This window comes from Paroedura picta, chromosome 3, assembly GCF_049243985.1.
Source record: "Paroedura picta isolate Pp20150507F chromosome 3, Ppicta_v3.0, whole genome shotgun sequence".
Taxonomy (NCBI): domain Eukaryota; kingdom Metazoa; phylum Chordata; class Lepidosauria; order Squamata; family Gekkonidae; genus Paroedura; species Paroedura picta.
In genome coordinates this window covers 149,441,311-149,462,899 of record NC_135371.1, presented here as the reverse complement: position 1 = coordinate 149,462,899, position 21,589 = coordinate 149,441,311, and the positions used below count along the sequence as shown (strand labels likewise).

Below are 21,589 nucleotides of genomic sequence, written 5' to 3'. Positions count from 1 at the left end.
CGCGTTGAGAGGGACGCGTTCCTTTTCTGCAGACGTGCTCGGAGCCCTTCTCCCGCTAAGACCCTCTGGACGTTTGTCGGAACACGCAGGCATCTCTCACGTGTACCCGCTCCCAGCCGCCTTCCCGGCCCCAGGGCTGAAGGCGGCCGAGGCGGCTTTAAGAGAGGACGAGCGAGACCGCGAGCAGGAGAAACCGGAAGTCCCTCGCCCGGCGCGAAAGCGGCTTTAGGAGAACGGGGACCTGCCGCGCAGAGAGAGCGAGCGAGGCAGCGCCGCAGCAAGGTCATGGATTCGCGCTCTGCAAGGACGGCGCTGGTCCCTTTCTTCCAAGGCTGCGTCAAGCTCCTGGCGCTGCCCATTTATGTGCTCTCCTTCCTGGGCTACTGGGATCCCGTCTGCAAGAGGATCTTCCCCTATTTCATGAGCAAGCTGAGCAAACGCTATAACCAAAAACTGCACAAGGAAAAGGAGCTGCTCTTCAGCAACCTGGAGAGCTTCGCCGGGGTGTCGGGACAGCTCTCGCTGCTCGAGATCGGCACGGGGAGTGGGACCAACTTCCCGTTCTACCCGCCCTGCTGCCAGGTGACATGCACGGACCCCAACCCCAACTTTGAAACGTATCTGCAGCAGAGCATGGCCGAGAATCGCCATCTCGTGTTCGAGCGTTTCCTTGTGTCGTCCGGGGAGGATCTGCATCAGGTGCCGGACAGCTCCGTGGATGTGGTGGTGTGCACCCTGGTGCTGTGCTCTGTGCACAGTGTCCCCGCCGTCCTGGAGGAAGTCCTGAGAGTACTCAGACGGGTAAGTGGCAAAAAGAGAAGCTGGGGTCAGCCTTGATAGGCTTGGCTCGCGTGGGATGTATGCAGGGCAATGTAAGTGTGTGCGCAGCAGTAAAATATACTGGCACAATGAGCGGAAAGTCAACAGTGCGCGGGAGATCCAGGAGGAACAGGTCGTGCTGGACAGAGATAAAATGGCATTGATTCGGCCGCTAACTGAAGCCTGCGCTCTCCCTGTCCCTCTGTTGGAAACTGGGGAAGGAAAATCCTTTGGCTGAGAGGGGTGCAGGCTCTGTGGGTGTCATCCCAAGCGGAGGGGAAGCAAGCAAGCTCAGATTCCAGCCAGAATGGAAATGAAGGTGAAAACGGTGACAAAAACTGAGTAGGTTGTAATTGGTAAAATGCCCTGATCTGGATGGCCCATGCTGGCTGAGGCTCATCAGATCTCAGAAGCTAAGCAAGGTTGATCCCGATTAGTACTTGAATGGATGGGAAACCACCAGGGACAAGAGTTGCTGAGCAGAGGCAGAGAATGGCAAACTGCCTCCGAACACCTCTTTCCTTGGAGCTACTCACTACCACCCCGAGATCTTTGTCAGTCTCGGTCTTGGCCACCTCTGACCCCTCCTCCTTCTGTTTAAAGTTAGGGTTTTTATTTGTTCCCGTGGGCATCACCTCTCTGAAATCTAGTGACCAGAAGTTACTTTTTCCTTTGGGAAGAAGACTCCTCAACGCCCACCCCCATAATAATTAGCCAGTTGAATTTGGGCATAAAAGCTGCTGGTTTGGCAGAACTGATTGAGAATACACCTGACTTTGCTATTACTCTAAATTGATTTTCAGAAAAACTTTGTGATTTGATCTTTTTGAAGAATTCCACTTTTTTTATAAAAGAAGAAATCTCACTCACATACAACTATGTTTCTATCTAAAAACTGTTCACAAAAATCACATAACAAGTGTAAAATATTTGAGAAAAAATACCAAAATGACAAATGAAGGAGGAGGACAAATTTGCTGAGACCTAAACTTAGAGCCTCTTGTGACGCAGAGTGGTAAGGCTGCAGACATGCAGCCTGAAAGCTCTGCCCATGAGGCTGGGAGTTCGATCCTAGCAGCTGGCTTAAGGTTGACTCAGCCTTCCATCCTTCCGAGGTCGGTAAAATGAGTACCCAGCTTGCTGGGGAGTAAACGGTAATGACTGGGGAAGGCACTGGCAAACCACCCCGTATTGTGTCTGCCATGAAAACGCTAGAGGGCGTCACCCCAAGGGTCAGACATGACTTGGTGCTTGCACAGGGGATACCTTTACCTTTAAGCTTTGAGTATGGATCTCTATATTATCTGAAACACCAAGATGCTGTTACAAATGGCAACCACCATTTGTTCCATCCCCAGTAAGTATAGTTCACCTTACCTTGTTTCTTAATATCATTACATTGGGACTTTCTCCATCCCTACAAACGTTCATCAATGATGTTGGAGTCAATGATGTTGTCAGAATTTTGTCTATATTGAAATATACATTTCAGAGTGAGAAGGGGGTATCTTATTTGACATGGGTTTATCCTATTTGACATTTTTGGCAGCAGCCCTGTGTTCTGACACTCACAGAATACATTGTTTACCACAAATCTTCCTCCCTGATTTTTGATTCAGATATGTTTGCTCTAAATACCTTTCTACCTGGAAGCAAAGGCGTATATTAAATGGAGTTTACTGTCAGGTAATTTTGCTTACCAGGCTCTCAAGAATGCTGAACAAGTAGGATTTACTGCCGACATTCAGAATTTATGGGAGGCCGTCCAGTGCAACACAGGTGGCAGGAGGGTGGAGGCTTTATTATACAGTTGTGGGGCCAGCTCTGAAAGTTGTTCACTGTTCACACCTTTATATCTTCCAGAATGCAGTTTTACTAAACATGTCAGTAAAAAAATAGCATGTAAACTACAACCCACATTTTAATCCTTATATTTACAATAACAAAAATATAGGGGTCCCATATTATGTTGCAGTTTTTACAAAAGGTCAGAAATTATGTGTTAGGCCCCCTCCTCAAAATGTTATCCTCATTTTTGCACGTTTTTGTATCTACTCACAATAAGGATGCCGGTCCCCTGGAATTATAGCTCATCTCCAGAGTAAAGAGATCAGTTCTGTTGGAAATTGCTGCTTTGAAGGGTGAACTCCTTAGCATTAGATTCCACCCCAAATCCTGCCTACTCCCAGCTCTACCCCCAAAGTCATAGAATCATAGAATTGGGTTCTTCAAGGTCATCTAGTCCAACCCCCTGCACAATGCAGGAACTCACAGCTACCTGCCTATCCACAGTAAACCCAATTTCATGCCCAAGTGATTCCTCCAACCAAAATTCTACAGAATCCAGCCCGGCCTGGAAGAAATTCATCTACCATCCTACAGTGGCAATTAGCAATTCCCTGGGTACGCAGGGAAGGGCCACAAAACATTGTCACATCCCTTCCTGGCCACCCACTCACAATCTGCCTAAGTTCATAAAAGCAGCATTTCTGTTAGATGACTACCTAGCCTCTGCTTAAAAACTGCCAAAGAAGAACTCACCACCTCCTGAGGAAGCCTGTTCCAAGTCTCCATGTATTTCCCACCCCACAGCTGACAATCCAATCTGCATAATTTTTGTTCTGCTAAAATACACTGAATTGATTCAGCTTCCTGGCTTTTGACTTAATTTAAAAGCCTGTAGCCATGAGATACCAGAGAAGGAAACTCTGCTGTACAGCCGGAGCTTTCAACTACAGTAAATCATTCACTGTCAAATTACATAAGCTTTCTCCCCCTATTGTGTAGGATGAGTTTCCAAAAAATCCTTCCGTATTTAAATCAGTCTTACTGTACTCACATCATTAACCGCTCCTCGCGGAGTGGAAAAAATAAAACAGTAAGGGCCCCAAGGGCGGGCCCTGTCCGGGATGAGGAAGGGTGCCGATTGGCCCCTTCCCCCGGACTGACAATCGGAGGGACCAATTGGCAGGCGCAAAGCGCCTGCCGATTGATCCCTCTGATTGTCAGTCCGGCAGCAAGGGACCAATCGCAAGCCGCGCGTCCCCACGTCGGCCGCATCCGGCTGGCCGCCACCATTTTCTCACTCGTTCCTGACGCGGCAGCTTGCCTCCTGCCAGCCTGGCGATGAGGAGCTGGCGCCGGCCCCAGCCGCAAGCAGGCCGTCTTGCCACTGACCCACGCGGCTTCCTACCACCCGCAGCCACGCACCAGCCTTCCTACCACCCGCGGCCGAGCCGCCACCGCCTTCCCCCGCAGCCGTGGCCCCGCCGCCACTCGTGGCAGCGCCGCCAGCAGCTTCGGGCGCCCCGCCTCAGGGGACAACACCTCGCCACCGGCCCAGCCATCCTCGAGCAGCTGCCGGCCTCCGCTGCACCAGGACTGGCAGAGCCGCCCCGAGCCGCCCCAACGCAGCAACGAGCACGCCCAACACCGGCCCCGCCGACGAGCATGCCCAACATCGTTTCCTCCCTACCCTGCAATGACTCAGGTAGGGCCCGCACAGGGGGGAGACCTCAAGCAGCCGACGGGTGATGGGGAAGGGTCTCAGGCTGCACAACCACCCCACCCAACTCCATAGGCCCGCTAGCGCCCGCTGTATTTTAACTGCAGCGGGCTTAATTACTAGTCACACCATAAAAGTAGAATTATATTTTATAGATCTGGAAACAAACACAGCAGGAGCTTTACTCAGGGGTGTACCCTGTACATAAAATCTCAAAGAACTTGGCATCTGTTATTACACTTCAAGCTGCTTTCCCCCCATGGACTCTTCCATATATCCTCTGAGATCTTCAGAAGCTGGAATATATATGCAGCACAGGCCTTTGAAGATTGACTCCATTCTCATTGACTTCAATGGCTCAGCACATAGGTTTGCGCTGTTAACCTCCGTTCAGGTTAATAAGCAGGCTTGATCTGCCCATGGAACAGAATGAGGAAGAAGAGTCCTTTAGTGGTAAGAGTGACCAGTATCCATTCAAACTGCTGGGGAGGCCTGTCATCATAGCTGTACCTGGCCTTAAGATGAGCATCCAGTGTTTTTGAAGTGGAACACATCTTCTGGCATGTTCGGTGAAATGGAAGTCCTCATGGATGTGACATCCATGAGTCCCACCCCTCCTGAGCACTCCAGAAGAGCCAGGGAAGCAGCCAGCATGGAGGCAGTCAGTGGTGGGAGGGGAGGCTACAGTGCTGGCCAAGGCAGTGGCTGCACTGCCAGAGTCCGAGGCAGGGGTGCAGTGGTGGCCGAAGCAGTGGTGGTGGCGTTTGAGGCAGTGGAGCTGGCGGAGGCACAAGCAGTGGCAGCAACAACATTTGCCGAGGCTGAGGTAGCGGTGGAGTCCAAGACACTGGCATCAGCAGAGGCTGGAGCAACAGTGGCAGCATCCGAGGCAGGGGAGCGGTGGAGGCAGCAACAGCACTGACTATGGGCGAGGCAGAGGCCAGGGTAGTGGTGGCGCCGCCAGCAAAAGCCAGGGCAACAGTGGCCCCACTGGCAGAACCCCAAAGGAGCCCCAATGCTGCCAGCCATGGGGCGGCCAGCTGAGGCAGTAGAGGACCGCAGCCCTCCTGCCTCAAGAGGTAAGGAGGGGGAGGGGCGGGGACATGTGAGGGCGGCTGTGTGTGTGTGTGTCTGAGAGGGAGGAAGGGGGAGGGACCAAGAAGGTCACGAAAGCAAGAGGTGAGGAAGGAGAGGGCAGAGGGAGGGAGGACGGAGTCTCTGCATGCATGTGTCTGTGTGTCTGAGAGAGAGGGAGGAGGGAGGCATCAAGGAGGAGGTCCAGGAAGCAAAAGGGAAGAAGGGAGAGAGGAGGGAGAAGTGCAGGGAGGAAGGTGTCTGTGTGCGTGTGCCTGTGAGTTTGTCTATGAGAGAGAGGGAGGGGGCCAGGACCAAGGAGCCCCAGAGTAGGTATCTGTCCCACATACCCTGTGAGAGTCAAACTGTCACTAATTTATTTCTTAAACTGAGGCTTGTTGCCAGGAGGTTTTCAATACTGTTCTGCTCAGCTATTGTTGTGAAGCACGGCTCACTTTCTTGTCTCATCTGTTCTGCATGGGATTCGAGTTCTTTGCTAAACGCACCCAGACAGTATGTATGTATAGAAAATGAAGTGGTAGAAACCAGTGGCGATGGAATGAACTGTACCACTTTAGACTGCAGGTGAAGGAATATAGGATATCTAATCGGGGGGAGGGGCGTCCCAATCTCCTTGAGCCTATGGGCACTTTGGGAATTTTGGAAACAGGCAGTGGGTACCATAACAAAATTAGCTGCTGGTGGGAACCACTCACAAAATGGCCGCTCTTCAGGTTTGGATCAAGCAGAAAACATCTGGAGGTTTTACAAAATGTTAGCAGGTACCAAGCCTCTTACAACTGAGGCAGTGATTTCCAAACTGGTGTTCCTTGCAGACAGACACAGGGATTTTGTTTCCTGAGTGCCTCCGAACTACCACTTGGTTTCTTGCGGCAGGGGTTCCTTTGCCTCTTCCACAATCAGCTGAGGGTTATTTTGCTCTTGTATTTGCACCTGTCCGTTTTCTAGCACAGCAAACCTATTAGATGTGGGGAAAGTGTTAAAATAGTTTCTGAACTATTATCATTTTAAAAGCATTCCTTTCTTAGCTGTTTTCCAGCTGTTTTCACTGGCTCAGAGGAAAGGGAGCGGCGGCGTTTTTTAGCTTTCATTGGCATCAACAGACAGCTCAGATAAGATAAACGGCACTTTCAGTCAGTCTTAAAAGGGAATTAGTGGAGTGGGATAAAGAAGGAAAATAAAAGAATATAGATAAATAAGACTCCACTGATAAAAACAAGAGGAAAATAATAAAATAAGACTAGCTTATCTGAGAGTTTTTCAAAGAACCGGAAGCCCTGCAGATGCCACTTAAGACTGCAGGTGAAGGATCATAGGATATCTAATGGGCTCTTCAAGTTTGGATCAAGCAGAAAACATTTGGAGGTTATACCAAATATTAGCAGATCCCAAGCCTCTTACAATTGAAGGCAGTGATTTCCAAATTGGTGTTCCTTGCAGAGACAGAGATGTTGTTTCCTGAGTTCCTATGAACTACCACTTCCTTCTCTTAAGAGATCTAGGAAGGTTAGGATTGACTGCTTGCTTTGTGGAAGAACAAGTGGACACCAGGAAACACATAGGTGGGCCCATGATAACACAGGGGCGATCACTGTTTGACTATTTCATATTCTTCCCACCCACATACTACTTTGACTTGGATTGAACCCAGATCATACTGGGGTTTCTTTTACAAAAGAAATGTCTAGGTATCCCCAAAGCCAAAAGACCAAGGAACATTCTTCCACGACTTTTATATATTTTGGTCTTAGGAGGGCAGATATTTAGGTAAGGAATAACTCTGCATGGCCCACCCACTTCCCCTCCCCACAGAGATACTTGTCAGCAACACAGTGTACCAGTATCATTACTGCTGCATCATCTCCTGCCTGATTTGACTACAGGGCTGTCTTGTAAGTTGGTACTCCACAGTTTCTTAGTGTGGCCACTTATGGACAAAAAGGAGAGGCAACAGAGTTCTGGTCTCTTCTGGGTAGTGTATCTAACCCAAAGTTCCCTGGGTCAGACTCACTAAACTACATTTTCAAGCTCATTAGGAATCAATTGATGTATCACCCCCAGTGGTAAACAATTCTTATTCTTATGCATTTGTTTCCCCGGAGCTCATTTGAACATTTTATTTCATCTACAGGGTGGTGCATTCTACTTCATGGAGCATGTGGCCGCTGACCGCTCCAGCTGGACCTACTTTTGGCAGCAAATCTATGATCCTACGTGGAGATACCTGGGAGATGGCTGTTCCTTGATACGAGAGACTTGGAAGGATCTTGAGAATGCCAAGTTCTCTGAACTGAAGCTGCGGCGCATAAATGCCCCACTGAAATGGACCCCGACACGTCCCCATATTCTTGGTTATGCTGTGAAATGATTGCTCAGCATCTCCGTCTCAGAGCAGCAGCCAGGCCCACAGTTCACACAAATCAAACTGTTGGTTTATTCTAGGGATTACAGAATGAAGTGTGCAGGGCATCTAAAATGAGGGACAGCTTTCTTGCATAAATACCCCGCTGAAATGGACCCCAACATGTCCCCAATATTCTTCGTTATGCAGGGTACCTAAAATGAGGGAAATCTTTCTTGCATCTTCAGTAGGTTCCCACAACAGTGATAGCTTGCAAAGGAAGCACTGCCAGGCCAAAGGGAAGCAGAGGCTAGTGATATTCCAAAAGCCACAATAAATTTAGAAGGTTTTTTTGTATTCTGTTTGTGACATCAAATAACCCAAAATTAAGATCACTGGGAAACAGACTGTAACATTTCCAAGTATTTTATTGGCAAGCAGCACAGCTTTCTTGTCTGGCCTGGTCAGTAGCACAAATCTTTCTTTCTGCTACAATTCAAATCTTTATGCCTGACCCCAAATCACATCCAGCTCCTTGGGTGGAAAACATGCACTCAAGATCTTCTTGCAGGCTTTGCTGCCCATAGATTCAGTCCAGCCTTGGATAATTGCATCCATTGATTATAACCATTAACAAGACAAGGGTGTTTTGCTCACTCAGTTAAAGGTTGTTTTACTGGACAGATCAGCCTTCCTAGGTGCAAGGAATAGCGACAACTTTTATAATGTAATACTTCACTTCTGCTCACAGAACAGGGCCCAGTGTAACATACACAGTTCAAAGACATTTTTTGGACCCAAGAAACATTGTTTAAATTAAAAATTCTGTCATTAGGGAGATTTTAAAGAGATTTAAAGTCACCCTGCAGAAACTGCTTGCAGTGAACATGGGAGTGAGTTGTGTCCTCCTGACACCATTGAAGTCAACAGGAAATCAAGGAAAGTAACTCTTTTTGGAATAGCACTGCCAGCCAATGGTGAGTTCACTGGACAAGGAGAGTCGCCCTGTTTGGCTGGGAAGCTGGCTCGCCTTCCATAAGGTCACTGGAAATCATGCAGATGAAAAAAAGATCAGTAGAGGAGATAATATAACTGCTACTATTGTTACAATAAAACAAAATCAGAGTCCGGCGGCACCCAAGACCAACACAAATTTTTTCAAGGCGTAAGCTTTCGAGTGCAAGCACTCTTCCACACAGCTGCCCACTTGAATGCTACTGTTGTTAGATCAAGATGGGCAGTCATGTTAGTTTCACAACTCACGAAAGCTCACCCCGTGCCACAGATTTTGTTGGCCTTTAAGGTGCTACTAGATTCTTCTCCTGAGACTGTTGTTGTAATTATAGTGTCCTTGCAGAGCTGTGACATTCAAGATGCAACTTAATATAATCCTGTTGCCATATTGTCCAGTCTGAGTTGGAACTGAACTTCCTGTTGTGAGCAGAGAGAATTTAGCACCATCCTGGATTGAAAGAAAAACTGAACTGGCTTACCACAAATTTTGCAAGCAAGACTCAATTTGTTTAAATTGAACTCAAAGGCATATCAGATTAGGTTGGTTATTAATCCCATGTATTCTGTGACATATACTTTTTTGTTTGTAATTGTCTACACGGTGGGTTTTGAGCTAAAGAAATTCTGTTTAAATCAATTTATCTTTCCACACTTTTCCTCATTTAACCCCAGAGATCCCACACAACCACAGGTTAGACATACATAGCAATAAGACTGATTTACACAGACAAAAGAATGATGAAATAGTAATGGCAAAGAACATTTTATTAAAGAAAGATTGCCCCTTCAACACTGTTCCCTTTATGTGGAAAATGTATGTGCATGTTCATTTTAACTGAATGGAACTTAGTAAGATTTTTTTTGTTTTTTGCTCTAATAAGAACAGAAATGTGGACTTATATAACTGACCAGCTATGTGAATGACTGCTTTGGTTGCTAGGGGAAGCATTAGGCTAAATTCTGTCATCTTTTTAAACGTTTTAAGACCTTCCCAATGAAACTGGGTTAGTTCCAGCTAACCACCCAGAGGTGGAGCTGGTGGCAGGAGAGAGCTCAGGCCCTGCCCTCCCCTTTGTTTTTATTTTATTTGGGTTTTTGCAAACTTAACAATTCTGCCTCTAATCAAAATGGGAAGGGAGGAGGTATAAATATTTTGTTAAAGTAATACCTCCTCAAGCAGGCTTTCTTAACCAGGGTTTCATGAAGCCAGAATCGGTCCGAATTGGGCCTATCGTACACAACCCTAGTTACTCTACGCTCTAATCCACATTTCCTCCCTAAGGTGGTTTCTGGTTTAACTGTGTTTTTCCCCCGAACCATCCTCCGGTTCAGCGAGGTCCCTGCATTCCCTTGACATTTGCAGGGCCCTTTTATATTATTTACACAGGACATGAGAATTCAGAAAAACAAATTCTTTATTTGTCTGTTATTAGGGCCCCAGTAAGGCTAATAAGGCATCCCCCTGCATCTTCAGGATCTGGCCTTCTAAGGAGCAGTCAGGGCTGATCTCCTCTAGGACTGACTTATTTGTTCACCTTGCAGTCCAAGGGACTTGCAAGAGTCTTCTCCAGCACCAGAGTTCAAAAGCCTCAATTCTTTGACACTCGGCCTTCCTTATGGTCCAACTGGGAAGACCATAGCCTTGACTAGATGCACTTTTGTTGGCAGGGTGATGTCTCTGTTTTTTAGGATGCTGTCTAGATTTGCCATAGCTTTCCTCCCCTGGAGCCAGCTTATTTAATTTCTTTCCCCATCTGCAGTGATCTTTGAGCTCAGGAAAATAAAATCTGTCACTACCTCCATTTCTTCCCCATCTATTTGCCAGGAATTGAGAGGGCCGGAAGCCATGATTTTAGTTTTCTCGATGTTGAGTTTCAAGCCAACTTTTGCATTCTCCTCCTTCACCCGCATCAACAGGCCCTTTAGTTCCTCTTCACTTTCTGCCATTAGAGTGGTATCATCTGCATATCTGAGGCTGTTGCTACATTGTTGCTAAGAGACATTTCGCTCTGAAACACTGAGATTCTGGTTGGAATAGCTGGAACAATCTGGAGAAACCATTAATGAGCCTTTACCAAAATTCACATCAGGTACATTCAAGATCAATGAATACAAATTTGCCAAAACATATTTAACTAGGCTTCAAAGCCCGTCCGTAAGGATGGATGGATGGATGGATGGATGGATGGATGGATGGATGGATGGATGGATGGATGGATGGATGGATGGATGGATAGATAGATAGATAGCATTTAACTGATTTATACTCACCTTTCTCCCCAACGAGGACTGAAAACAGCTTATGTTGTCCTGTCCTCCATTTTATCCTCACCACAACCCAGTGAGGTAGGCTGGGGCAGGAAATATGTCACTGGTCCAAGGGCACTCAGAAATATTCCATGGCAGAAATGGGGATTCAAGGCTCTCCAAGATGTTAGACTAACACTCTTAACCACTATACCACCATTAGTGTAGTGTTGGAATAGTACCTAGGAGAACCATGTTCAAATCCCAATTCAAGCCATAGAAGCTTGCTTGGTGATCTTGGGCCAGTCATACTCTCTCAGTCTAAACTATCTCACAGGGCTGTTATGAGGATATAATCGGGTGGGGGGAATAAGCTGCTCTGGGCCCCAATTGGGAAGAAAAACAGGGTACAAATGAATTAAATAAATAGATTGAGCAGATAAAATTCTCATTCTAGATGCTGCTATGTTGTACTCTTTTTTAAATGCAATTGCATAACATGTGCCCTTCTCTCCCATACCACACATCTTGCAGCGTTGGTTTCAGAGCCTGAGGCTAAAGCAAACTACATAGTGCCCCATTTTAATTCTGATAGGTTGTTTGAGTTGGGCTGCTGCTGGGAGCTGAACAGGCAAGGGCATTCACAACACTGTGGGCCATTTCGCATAACTTAAATGTAGCTGAAGTCTTACCTTTTGTAAACGCTATTAATTTAACGTTCCGCACAACGTCATAAACAAACCGCAAAACTCCCTCCAAACTCCAGCAACAATCGGAATTTTATTGCGTTTAGTGGGAAATCCAGAAAAGTGGATTCCCCCTGAAAAAACCGCTACACTTCTGAGCACAAGTCGCAACATATCAGTGAAAGACATGTGCATTCTCAAAATAGCGGTAGAAAAAATGTCCCTCCCTACCTCTCACCCCCGAGCTTCCGGAGACGCGATTGTCATTTCCCCCCCCCCCTTAAACCAGTGAAAGCAACGAATAAGTGAGGCTTCTCCGGCTGAAGTCCCTCCACAAGCAATTCAGAAATGCTTAACAGTAAAACAAAGCTCCCTTCTGCAATTGTCTTTAAAGTTCCTGAGCACAATACAGCCCCCTGTTCGACACTGCCCATAATTTCGGCCAGAAATTGCACCCATCGGGGGGGGGGGAATGTTTTTTACTTGAAGAGCGTGTAAACAATTAAGTGCCAGCTCCGACACCAGCGAAAACGGTCTTTCTGAGATATTGAATGAACAAATATTTGTTGCTACTGGTGTTTTCGGTTTTTTAAAAAACAGTTTTTAAAGGGAAAGGGGCTATTCAGGAGCATGAACACAACAGTTCCTTGGCTGTTCTGTTTGATTGACGGCCAGGGGTGGGAAGAAGCACGGAAAATATCGCTTCCTTTGTTGCGATTCCGGAGAGACCGGAAACCTGTGGAGAATGAATAGACCGCGACTGGGACTTCAATATTCCACTAGAATTGAAGGTGTGCAGAATGATGAAATTCCACTATTAAATATAGCGTTTCTGCATACTGCAAACATTTAGCAACATTGGTCATTGTGCGGAATGGCTCTGTGTTTTGCTGTCTTCTCCATCCCAAAACCTTGCCTTGCACAGAACCTCCACCAGTACTTGCATGGTATACTCTCGCAGGCCCCCAATCTTTCTTCTCCCTCCAAGAAATCATTAGACAGCAATGGGTCGGGTGATCTCTTCCTTGATGCCCTCCACCCCACCCAAACATTCATTTTTAATACAAAAAACCTGCTGCTCTGGTCAGAACACATACTGAAAGATATGAACCTGAATCTGACCTGTAACACAAGCCATGCAACAGTTAGCTCCAGAGGCCTGGTCCAAAAGACACTCTCCACTGTGCGAATTTCCTTGTGAAATGTGCCCTAGATCAGGGGTTGTATAAGCAACTAATTACTCACTGTGCACTGCGGTCTCCCCTATTCCAGAAGCTTGCATAACATTTTCCCTTAGTTTTTGTTACTTTGTTAAATTACATTTAAAGGATTAATTTACTGCCAATGCAGTTCAAAGTGTCTATTTTGATCTTCCACTTGTTTGCTTACGGATGATCAAATTATCCAGCCGATTGACTGTGCTTGAAATGGGCAAAACTGAAGTTTGATGACACCCAGCATGGAAATTGTGAAGGATAAGCTAAAATTTGGAGAACCAGCATAATATACTGACTAGGGTCGAGGACACTGAGAATGGTCATACAACAGAATCACATCAGTCAAAAGTCCTTGTTTACACACAAGGTGAATGTCTACTCAGACTGCTTTGATGTTTGCTCTCAAGCATCATGCTAAAGCAGTTTTGTACTGGTCCAGGAGTCCTTTTCTTACAGGGTAAGAACCGGGTTGTGCCTTGATAAATAAGTTACAAAGCAGCTTGTGACTGCTTTTGCATTTATACAGTACTCAAATTAACTTGCTCAGTAAACGGAGACTCTCCTGAGTAATAGTAATTCTAGTGATCTAATATGAAGCTCAGTCAAAGTTTATCCCTTCATCACACATGTGCTGTTGGATGCCTCAGGCTGATTCCATACGGTGAAAAAGGCCGAGAGGGAACTCACATGGAAGCGGGGCCAATCCCTGCTTCTGCATGACGCCGATACTGGGCCCACCCCCTCCTGGGCCTACCTCAGATGGGGCCCTTGTTTTCCCCTTGCCAAGGCAATGTGTTCCCTTGTTTAAAATTTATTTATTCATTTATATTTATATACCGCCGCTCTCAAAAGTCTCGTGGCGGTTTACAGAGATTCATAAAAACAATAAAATCCCATAAAACCCCATTAAAACATAATTAAAACACAATATCACGATGGCGGATAATAACCCACTCCCCTCCCCTCATCCAGCAAGGTCTATTACTCTCTAGTAATAGACCTTGCTGGTCCTTCCAGGCCTACGGTGGACCAGGGGGGGCAAAAAATGTCTGGGTGGACTTCACGGCACTTTGCTGCCAGGGCTTTTTTTTTATTTTGCAGGAAGGTGGAATTCCATCTGCTGCCACTGCATTTCCAGGGGGGGACCCATTTCAATTGGGGACCAGGTGTGGAGCATCATGGCAGAGTGACCAGATGGGTTTTCCTGTCTCCGATACCAAGTAAAGACCCAGTTTATCAGATTTTGTAGAGAGGTATGGGGGGGGGGGGTGAGCCCCCCTCCAAATCTCCCCCCAGTAGCCTTGGAGCACCAGAGGTCCTAAACACAAATAGACAGGATACAAGGAATCCTTTGAAAGAACAAGGTTGCTTGAGCACTGGGCCCAGACTCTGCCCACCCGCAGAATTTCCCCCCACACACACACACACTATTCAAACATTTCTTTAAATCCACCTCTACTGGATAAAAGGTGTTTGATCAGCGGAGTACGCTCATTGATTAAATTCCTGGGATGCCTTTCTCTTTTAATTTCTCTTTCTTCTTCCTTGTCCTCTCCAAAACTTAGATTTAAAGCAAAAACTGCCTACCTGGTATCTCCTTTTGTAATTCCTGGCTGAGAGCCGCATCTAAGCAAAACTCCTTCAGGGTTGCATCCAGTGTTTGTTTATATGCACCACAACTATGTTATAAGCATCGTGGCTTCTCCAAAATAGGTTTGTGTGGGGGTCAGCCTTGCAACCTCAGACTAGCTTGAAGTGTGCCTGCAGAGAAAACTCATCCTTATCCATCCATCCCTGGTTCCTTTATATATTTGTGAAACAGCCTGGGGGGTGGAACATGTCTGGCTTTCCAAGTTGGAATAGGGACAATCAGGGTGCAGCCTGATTGGCCCTGCCCCTGCAGCTGCTGCCCTCCATCCCTGGACACTAGCCTCTTTGCTCTCAGACGTGCCTCAGTGTCTGGAGCCAGCAGCAGGTAAGGGGAGAGGGCCCTGGCCAAAGGGTCATGGTGGAGGGCCCGCTATCAAGGACCTCTGGGTCTGATAAGTAGGACCAGGCCTCTGGGCCTGCTAACGAGGGTCTCTTGGCCTGCTAGGCTAGGCCTGCTAACAAGGTCTGGCCCTGCTAACACGGGCCTCTTGGCCTGCTAACAAGAGCCTCCCAGGCTACTGACTGCCTGCTAAGGAGCTCTGTCCCTTGCCTGCTAACATGCTGCTTAGCCCCCGCCCACCCCACTTGATCCAGCTGTGAGCTACAGCCCAAAGCCACCTTAAGCTGCCTGGCCAGGGGCCAAGGAGGGGACCCCTTCAAAGCCCATTCTTAGGAATAGGCTTTACAGCTAGTACCTTGAATAAAAGTTTGTTGGTCTTAAAGGTGCTGCTGGACTCTAAATTTGTTCAAACTTAAGAGGAGAAAAGGAGGAGTTATGATGCCAAATAGCTAGAGAGTCACTCAGAGCTCCTCCAAAGACTTGATAGCACTGAGAAACATTCACAGACAGCTTTTGCATAGGATTTTCAAGGCAACAGATGAACAGAGGTGACTTGCCATTACCTGCTGATGCGTGGCAACTTTGGACTTCCTTGGTGGGGAAGCCAGCCTCCAGGTAGGATTTGGGGATCCCCTGGAATTACAGGTCATGTGCAGAGATCAGTTCACCTTCAGAAAATGGCTGAAAAGGGTGGACTCTATGGCATTGTACCCCACTGAGGTCTCTGCTCCCCTCAGACTCCATCCCCAAATGTCTAGGAATTTCCTGATCTGGGGCAGCCCTATCTCTCATCCCCCCCCCCCCCCCCTACTGCTCAGGGCAACTGCTTGTAGCTTTCCTGCTCCCTCTATTTCCCGCCTTTGCCCTCACTCCCTAGAGGAGCCTAGCCAATCATTGCAATGCATTTTGCAGATGCATTGCAAGGAGATCTTGCAGCATGCTAAGTTAAGCTTGCTGCAAGGTAAGGCAAGGTGAGTGGTGGTAGAAGCTGGGGGGGGGGAGTTATTAGCCTATAGCAGGGTCCCCAATCACTGGGCTGTGAACTGGTCCCGGTCCCTAGGATACCGGGCCGTCGGGGGGAGGGGCAGGCACCTGCGCACCAGCAGGCATGCCTCCCCCCACGGTGCGGCACTTGCTGTATCTGAGAGAGGGAGGGGGGAGGGACCAAGGAGGAGGTCCAGGAAGCAAGAGGGAAGGAGGGAGAAGGGAAGGGGAATTTTGGGGACGAAGGAGTCTGTGTGCGTGTGAGTGTATCTGTGTCTGTGTGAGAGAGAGAGAGAGAGGGGCCAGGACCAAGGAGCCCCAGAACAGGTAACTGTTCCACATATCCTGTGAGAGTCAAACTGTCACTAATTTAGTTCTTAAACTGAGGCTTGGTGCCAGGAGGTTTTCAATGCTGTGGTGCTCAACTATTGTCCTGAAGCATAATTCACTTTCTTGTGTCATTTGTTCTGCATGAGTGTTGAGTTTTTTGCTATACACACAAACACACACACACACTATGTATATCTATAGCCTCCGTGTTTCCCAGCTGTAAAATGAGAGTGAAATTTTCCAGAATGTATTCCAAATGCTTCATTCGTTTAAAACATACTGCATGTATGCGTGTTACATAAGGGACTAAAAGTATGGTGCTCTCATCTGCCGGAGTTCTTGCTTTGAGAACTTGAGTTTTAATTCTTGTTTTGTGCATATGGCATAATGGGAACTTTGATTTCATAATGTTTGTCCTTTTTGTCTCATTGTTATATATAGGTGCATTGCTTGATGGGACGCACAAGCTGTTCACCTTAGCGAAATAATGCATTTCCTGTCAGGTGTCCTTTGACCCCTTTCATTCCATCCCTTTAGATGTCTGAGCCCACCAGTGGGATGTTGATCCTGCCCTTGCAGTATTTTTGCCTGTCAGTACTTGAAAACTTTGCTTAAAGCTAGTACACACAAGAGGGAAAATGAAGTGGTAGAAACCAGTGCTGGTGGAATGAACTGTACCACTTTAGACTGCAGGTGAAGGATTGTAGGATATCTAATTGGGGGGGGGGGTCCCAATCTTCTTGAGCCTATGGGCACTCTGGGAATTTTGGGCAGTGGACACCATAATAAAATTAGCTGCTGGTGGGAACCGCTCACAAAATGGTTGCACTTCAAGTTTGGATCAAGCAGAAAACATTTGGAGGTTTCACAAAATGTTAGCAGATACCAAGCCTCTTACAATTGAGGCAGTGATTTCCAAATTGGTGTTCCTTGTGTAACCCATGTTATTTTTGTTTTAATAAATTCCATCAGTTTAGGATTTAGGCCTAGGAAGCCAAAGGTTACTGAGCATGAGCAGTAAGTAAGTTGCTCATATATTAGTGCAAAAGCCCCACCCCTCAGTCTGTCTGGCCCTGCAGCAGCAGAGAGAAGGCCCAGAGCTTGACTGAGGGAACTGCTCATTCTTTTGCAGGCCCAAGCCAGGGAGTGAGTTCCTCAGCAGCAGCAGCAGCAGCAAGCCAGCTCCTGAAGATAAGAAGCAGCAGCCAGGCACTTCTATAATTTCAAGTTGGACTTTCTCCTTCCAGTGTGTTAGGATTGGTTCTGTGCTGAGTGCCCTTTTTGAAGGACACTGAAGATTTTGTTCCCATTAATGTTGCTATGCTCATAGCCATTATGATTTTGTTATATATCTAGGGCCATTTCGCACGGCTTCAAAGTAGCAGGATGGTTGCCAATTGGAAACGCTACAAATTTGCCATAACCCACGACGTCGTACACAATCTGCAACAGTCCTGCAACCGACCCGCAAAAAGCGCTTCGTTGTAGCGCTTCTAGGGGAATCCAGAAAAGTGGATTCACCCTCCGGATAGCGATACACTCCTGCAACCAATCTGCAACAGTAGCGCCACAGACTTGTGCGTTACCATTGTTGCGGTTTCTTCAAAGTCCCTCCTCCCGAGCCTTTCCTCCTAACTTCCGGCGAACTGTCCGCCATTTTTTTTCTCCGAGCGAGCGGGGATCTACGAGGCAACGAGACAGCGACTGGCTTTCAAGCACGATCACTTTCTGAAATTCTGCCCGGACACCACAATAGTTTTTCAAAAGCACAGTGGCACACACCGTCACGTTCCAAACATTTGCCCAAAGCTTAAAACCCCGTCTACCTTAGGCCAGTACTAGCGGAGTCAACGTACGGGGATCATTTTTAAAAACTTTCCTCTGAGCGTGCCAACGAACGTTCGCCGCTCGCAGTCTCCTGTTTAGATTACTGGGGTTCAATAGATATGATTCGAGGTGATTTCATGAGGGGCGGTTTATGTGTAGTGGGTCTTTGTGTGGTTCCGGGTGCGTGGTTGTGCTTGGGTGCGGACAACCCCTTCCATCGGCGGCTAGACCTCCGGCAAGCGGAGTCGCCGTCCGCCGTTCATTTTAAAAAACTTTCCGCTGAGCGTGCCAACGAACGTTCACCGCTCGCAGTCTCCAGTTTAGCTTAGAGGGGTTCAATAGATATGATTCTAGCATGAGGGGCGGTTTATGTGTAGTGGGTCTTTGTGTGGTTCCGGGTGCGTGGTTGTGCTTGGGTGCGGACAACCCCTTCCATCGGCGGCTAGACCTCCGGCAAGCGGAGTCGCCGTCCGCCGTTCATTTTAAAAAACTGTCCGCTGAGCGTGACAACGAACGTTCGCCAGTTACATGTCATTGATTTATGCTTTGGTTGGTGAATATTATTGGGGAACTGTCGCGTACCACTGCAATTGCTCTCGGTTTTACACCGGCATGCGTTTTTGTAATGGCGGACATCTCACTAAAATGGCTCCCGCTGCATGTTCAAACTGCTCTTCCCGCGTGTGGACGAATCAGCGCATGCGAGAAGTCAAACAAAAGGCGCTAATCTGGCCATTAGGAGCAGATCCTGTTCCCGCGCGAGGAGTTTTGAACGTGACATGTGACCTAATGTGGCCAATGCGCGTGTCCCCTACTGCCCTCTACCAATCAGGAGCCGGCTAGTCCCTTTGTCTTTGTGTGCGGGAAGGTATATGATCCGTTGCACCCTGCACCTCGCACCACCATTTTGCTCAGCTACTAGCGAAAGCACCATGGAATCCTCTTCGCAAGCCTCGTCCGTCCCTGCAACCGGCCGTGGCCCAACTTGGAGGGACGCGGAGATCAGGGACCTGATCGCGATTTTCTCGGAAGAGAAAATCCAGGACGCCTTCCAGTCCTCTCACAGGAATAGGGAGGTCTTCGAGCAAGTGGCCATAAAGATGCGTGCCCTGGGCCACAACAGGACCGGCCTTGAATGCCGGTCGAAAACCAAAACGATGCGGGCGGAGTACATGAGAGCCGTGAACCATAACAAGGGTTCCGGCAACGAAAAGGTGACCTGCCCCTACTTCGAGGAGCAGCGCCCGCTGTACGGAGACGGGGAAGGAGCCGGCAGGCCGAAGCGCGTCGGGAGGAGCCTTAAGGTGGTTCGGAAGCCGGCTGCCCCGGTCGAGGAACCACCCGCTGAGGAGGATCCCGGCGAGGGCACCTCGTCCAGCTTTCGGCCTCCACCCCCCGTCCAGCAACGACCAGCGGAATTGGTCACGGTGGACCTGATGGCCATCGCTCCTGGGGAGCCAGAGGAGGTTCCTGAGCAAACGCCCCCTGCCTCCGGTAAGTAATTTTCTTTTTATTTTATATTTTATTTTTTTTATATTTTATATTGAGCAAATGTGTGTTCTGACGTTTGGGAATCGTTTTCTCGTGTGTTCGTTGCAACGCATAATATGATAGGATGTTTGTGGATTGCTTTGGGTGGCTTTTTGAAACGGTTGTGTTTAACCAACAACCCAAACAGTTTTGCAGCATGCCTCAGCCATAGGCCTTCTGCAGCGCTCTAGCCACTACTTTGGGACCTTGATGTGTGGTTCAGGTTGTATGCTTGCTCCTTTTTCACTATTGTATGCCTTGTGTTCGTTGCAACGCATGCTATGCTTGGATGTTTGTGGATTGCTTTGGGTGGCTTTTTAAAACGGTTGTGTTTAAACAACAACCCAAACAGTTTTGCTGCATGCCTCAGCCATAGGCCTTCTGCAGCGCTCTAGCCACTACTTTGGGAGCTTGCTGTGTGGTTCAGGTTGTATGCTTGCTCCTTTTTCACTATTTTCTGCTCTTGTCCACAGAGACACAGATGCCTGGGACGGTGGTCCTCGAGTCCCCTGCAGCAGTAGCAGAGGACAGTGATTCTGGGGCGTCCACAAATGTTGGTAAGTATCAGTTGCAATAAGGGGGGGGGTGTAACTGCTTTGTGCTTTTCTGTTTGTGCAGGGCAGCAGCACTGCCAAGAGACAGAAGAGAGTCCCTCAACGTTGCTGCTTTAGGGTTTGAAGCTTGCTTTGCCACACTTTGGTCCTAAATCATGTTCTTTTTTCCCTTTTTTCAGATTTCATACCCGGGACACAGGAGGAGGAGGAGCGTGGGGTGGCTGGACCTCCTGCCGTGCGCAGGCGTATACAGATACAAGATGGTGAGCGTGCATGAACTGTTCCTTTCGAGCCATGGCTGCAGGGCAATGTCTGTGTGCAATAACTGTGTGCTTCCTTTTCATTTTTGTGCTCCCCTGGCATTGTTCTGAGTCTTGGTTTAACAATATGTAACCAAGAAAGGCCACCATGGGCAAACAAACAATAACCATGTGCTCCCCTGGCATTGTTCTGAGTCTTGGTTTAACAATATGTAACCAAGAAAGGCCACCATGTGCACCAGGGTGGGTTTTGACTGTCTCGTTGTTACTAACAGTTCTGTTTCTCTTTTTTTGCCAACAGAGGTCCTTTCAGAAGACGACGAGCCAGCTGGCTCACCACCCAGGGGTGCTCTCCCGGCTGAGGAGAGGCTGGCCAGGGAACGCGGCAGGCTGCGGCGCGTCTCCGTCCTGACTAGTGTGGGAGAAAGGATCCTGGAGCACTGCCAGGAGGAGTCCAGGCGTGCCGCTGCTGCAGACCAGGCGATGCTCTCCCTCGTGGCCCAGGAGGGCAAAAAATTCCGTGCCATCCTTAGAGACTCGAACAACTCACTACGCGAAAGCGTGGAGGAGGTTCGAATGATAAGGAGGCTGATGGAGAGGGCGGTCGCGGTTATGGAGGCGGCCACCCCTCCTCAGATTACAGTGCATGTCCCCCCCCACCCACACCCCCACCACCACCTCCAGCACCCACCCCACCCACCCCCTCTCAGAATGCCGCGACCCAAACGAGAAGGAGGACTGTTCTCGGGAAGAGAGTCATTAAACCCGCGGACAAGTTCTCCCCCTCCTAGTTTGGGCCAGTTTGTCTGGTTATCTGTGTTTGCTGTTGTCTGTTCAATAAAGTTTATGTTTTTGACTCTGTCTCTGTGTACCCTCTCTAGTGATTGTGCCTATTCTGGCACCGTTGTGTGGGTTGGAGGTTGGAGGGTGTTTTAAAGGTTAAAGGTGTTTTAGGAGTTTGGGGTGAAAGGTGTGCAAGGAGTCACACTGGAGTCTTTTTCAGGAAATTTAAAATAACATTTTATTTTCAGAAACAGTTCAACAGGGGAAAAAAACAAGGAAATGTAACTTGGACCCCCCCACCACCACCCCCACCCTCCAAGAAAGCCAACTGTGTTTTAACAAATTCAAATATTTAACAGGGATAGAAAAATGGGCAAAGTAACTGGGAACCCCCCCAACACCCCCCA

At 48.0% G+C, this 21,589-nt stretch overlaps 1 protein-coding gene across 1 annotated transcript; it reads left to right on the top strand.

Moving 5' to 3' along the window:
• Nucleotides 1-214: 214 nt before the first annotated feature.
• On the top strand, nt 215-9,411 carry LOC143833172 (thiol S-methyltransferase TMT1A-like). Its single transcript, XM_077328667.1, has 2 exons — nt 215-801; nt 7,551-9,411. Exons 1-2 carry the CDS (start codon nt 286-288, stop codon nt 7,785-7,787), a joined length of 753 nt encoding a protein of 250 aa, XP_077184782.1. The 5' UTR covers nt 215-285; the 3' UTR covers nt 7,788-9,411.
• The last annotated feature ends 12,178 nt before the right edge of the window (nt 9,412-21,589 follow it).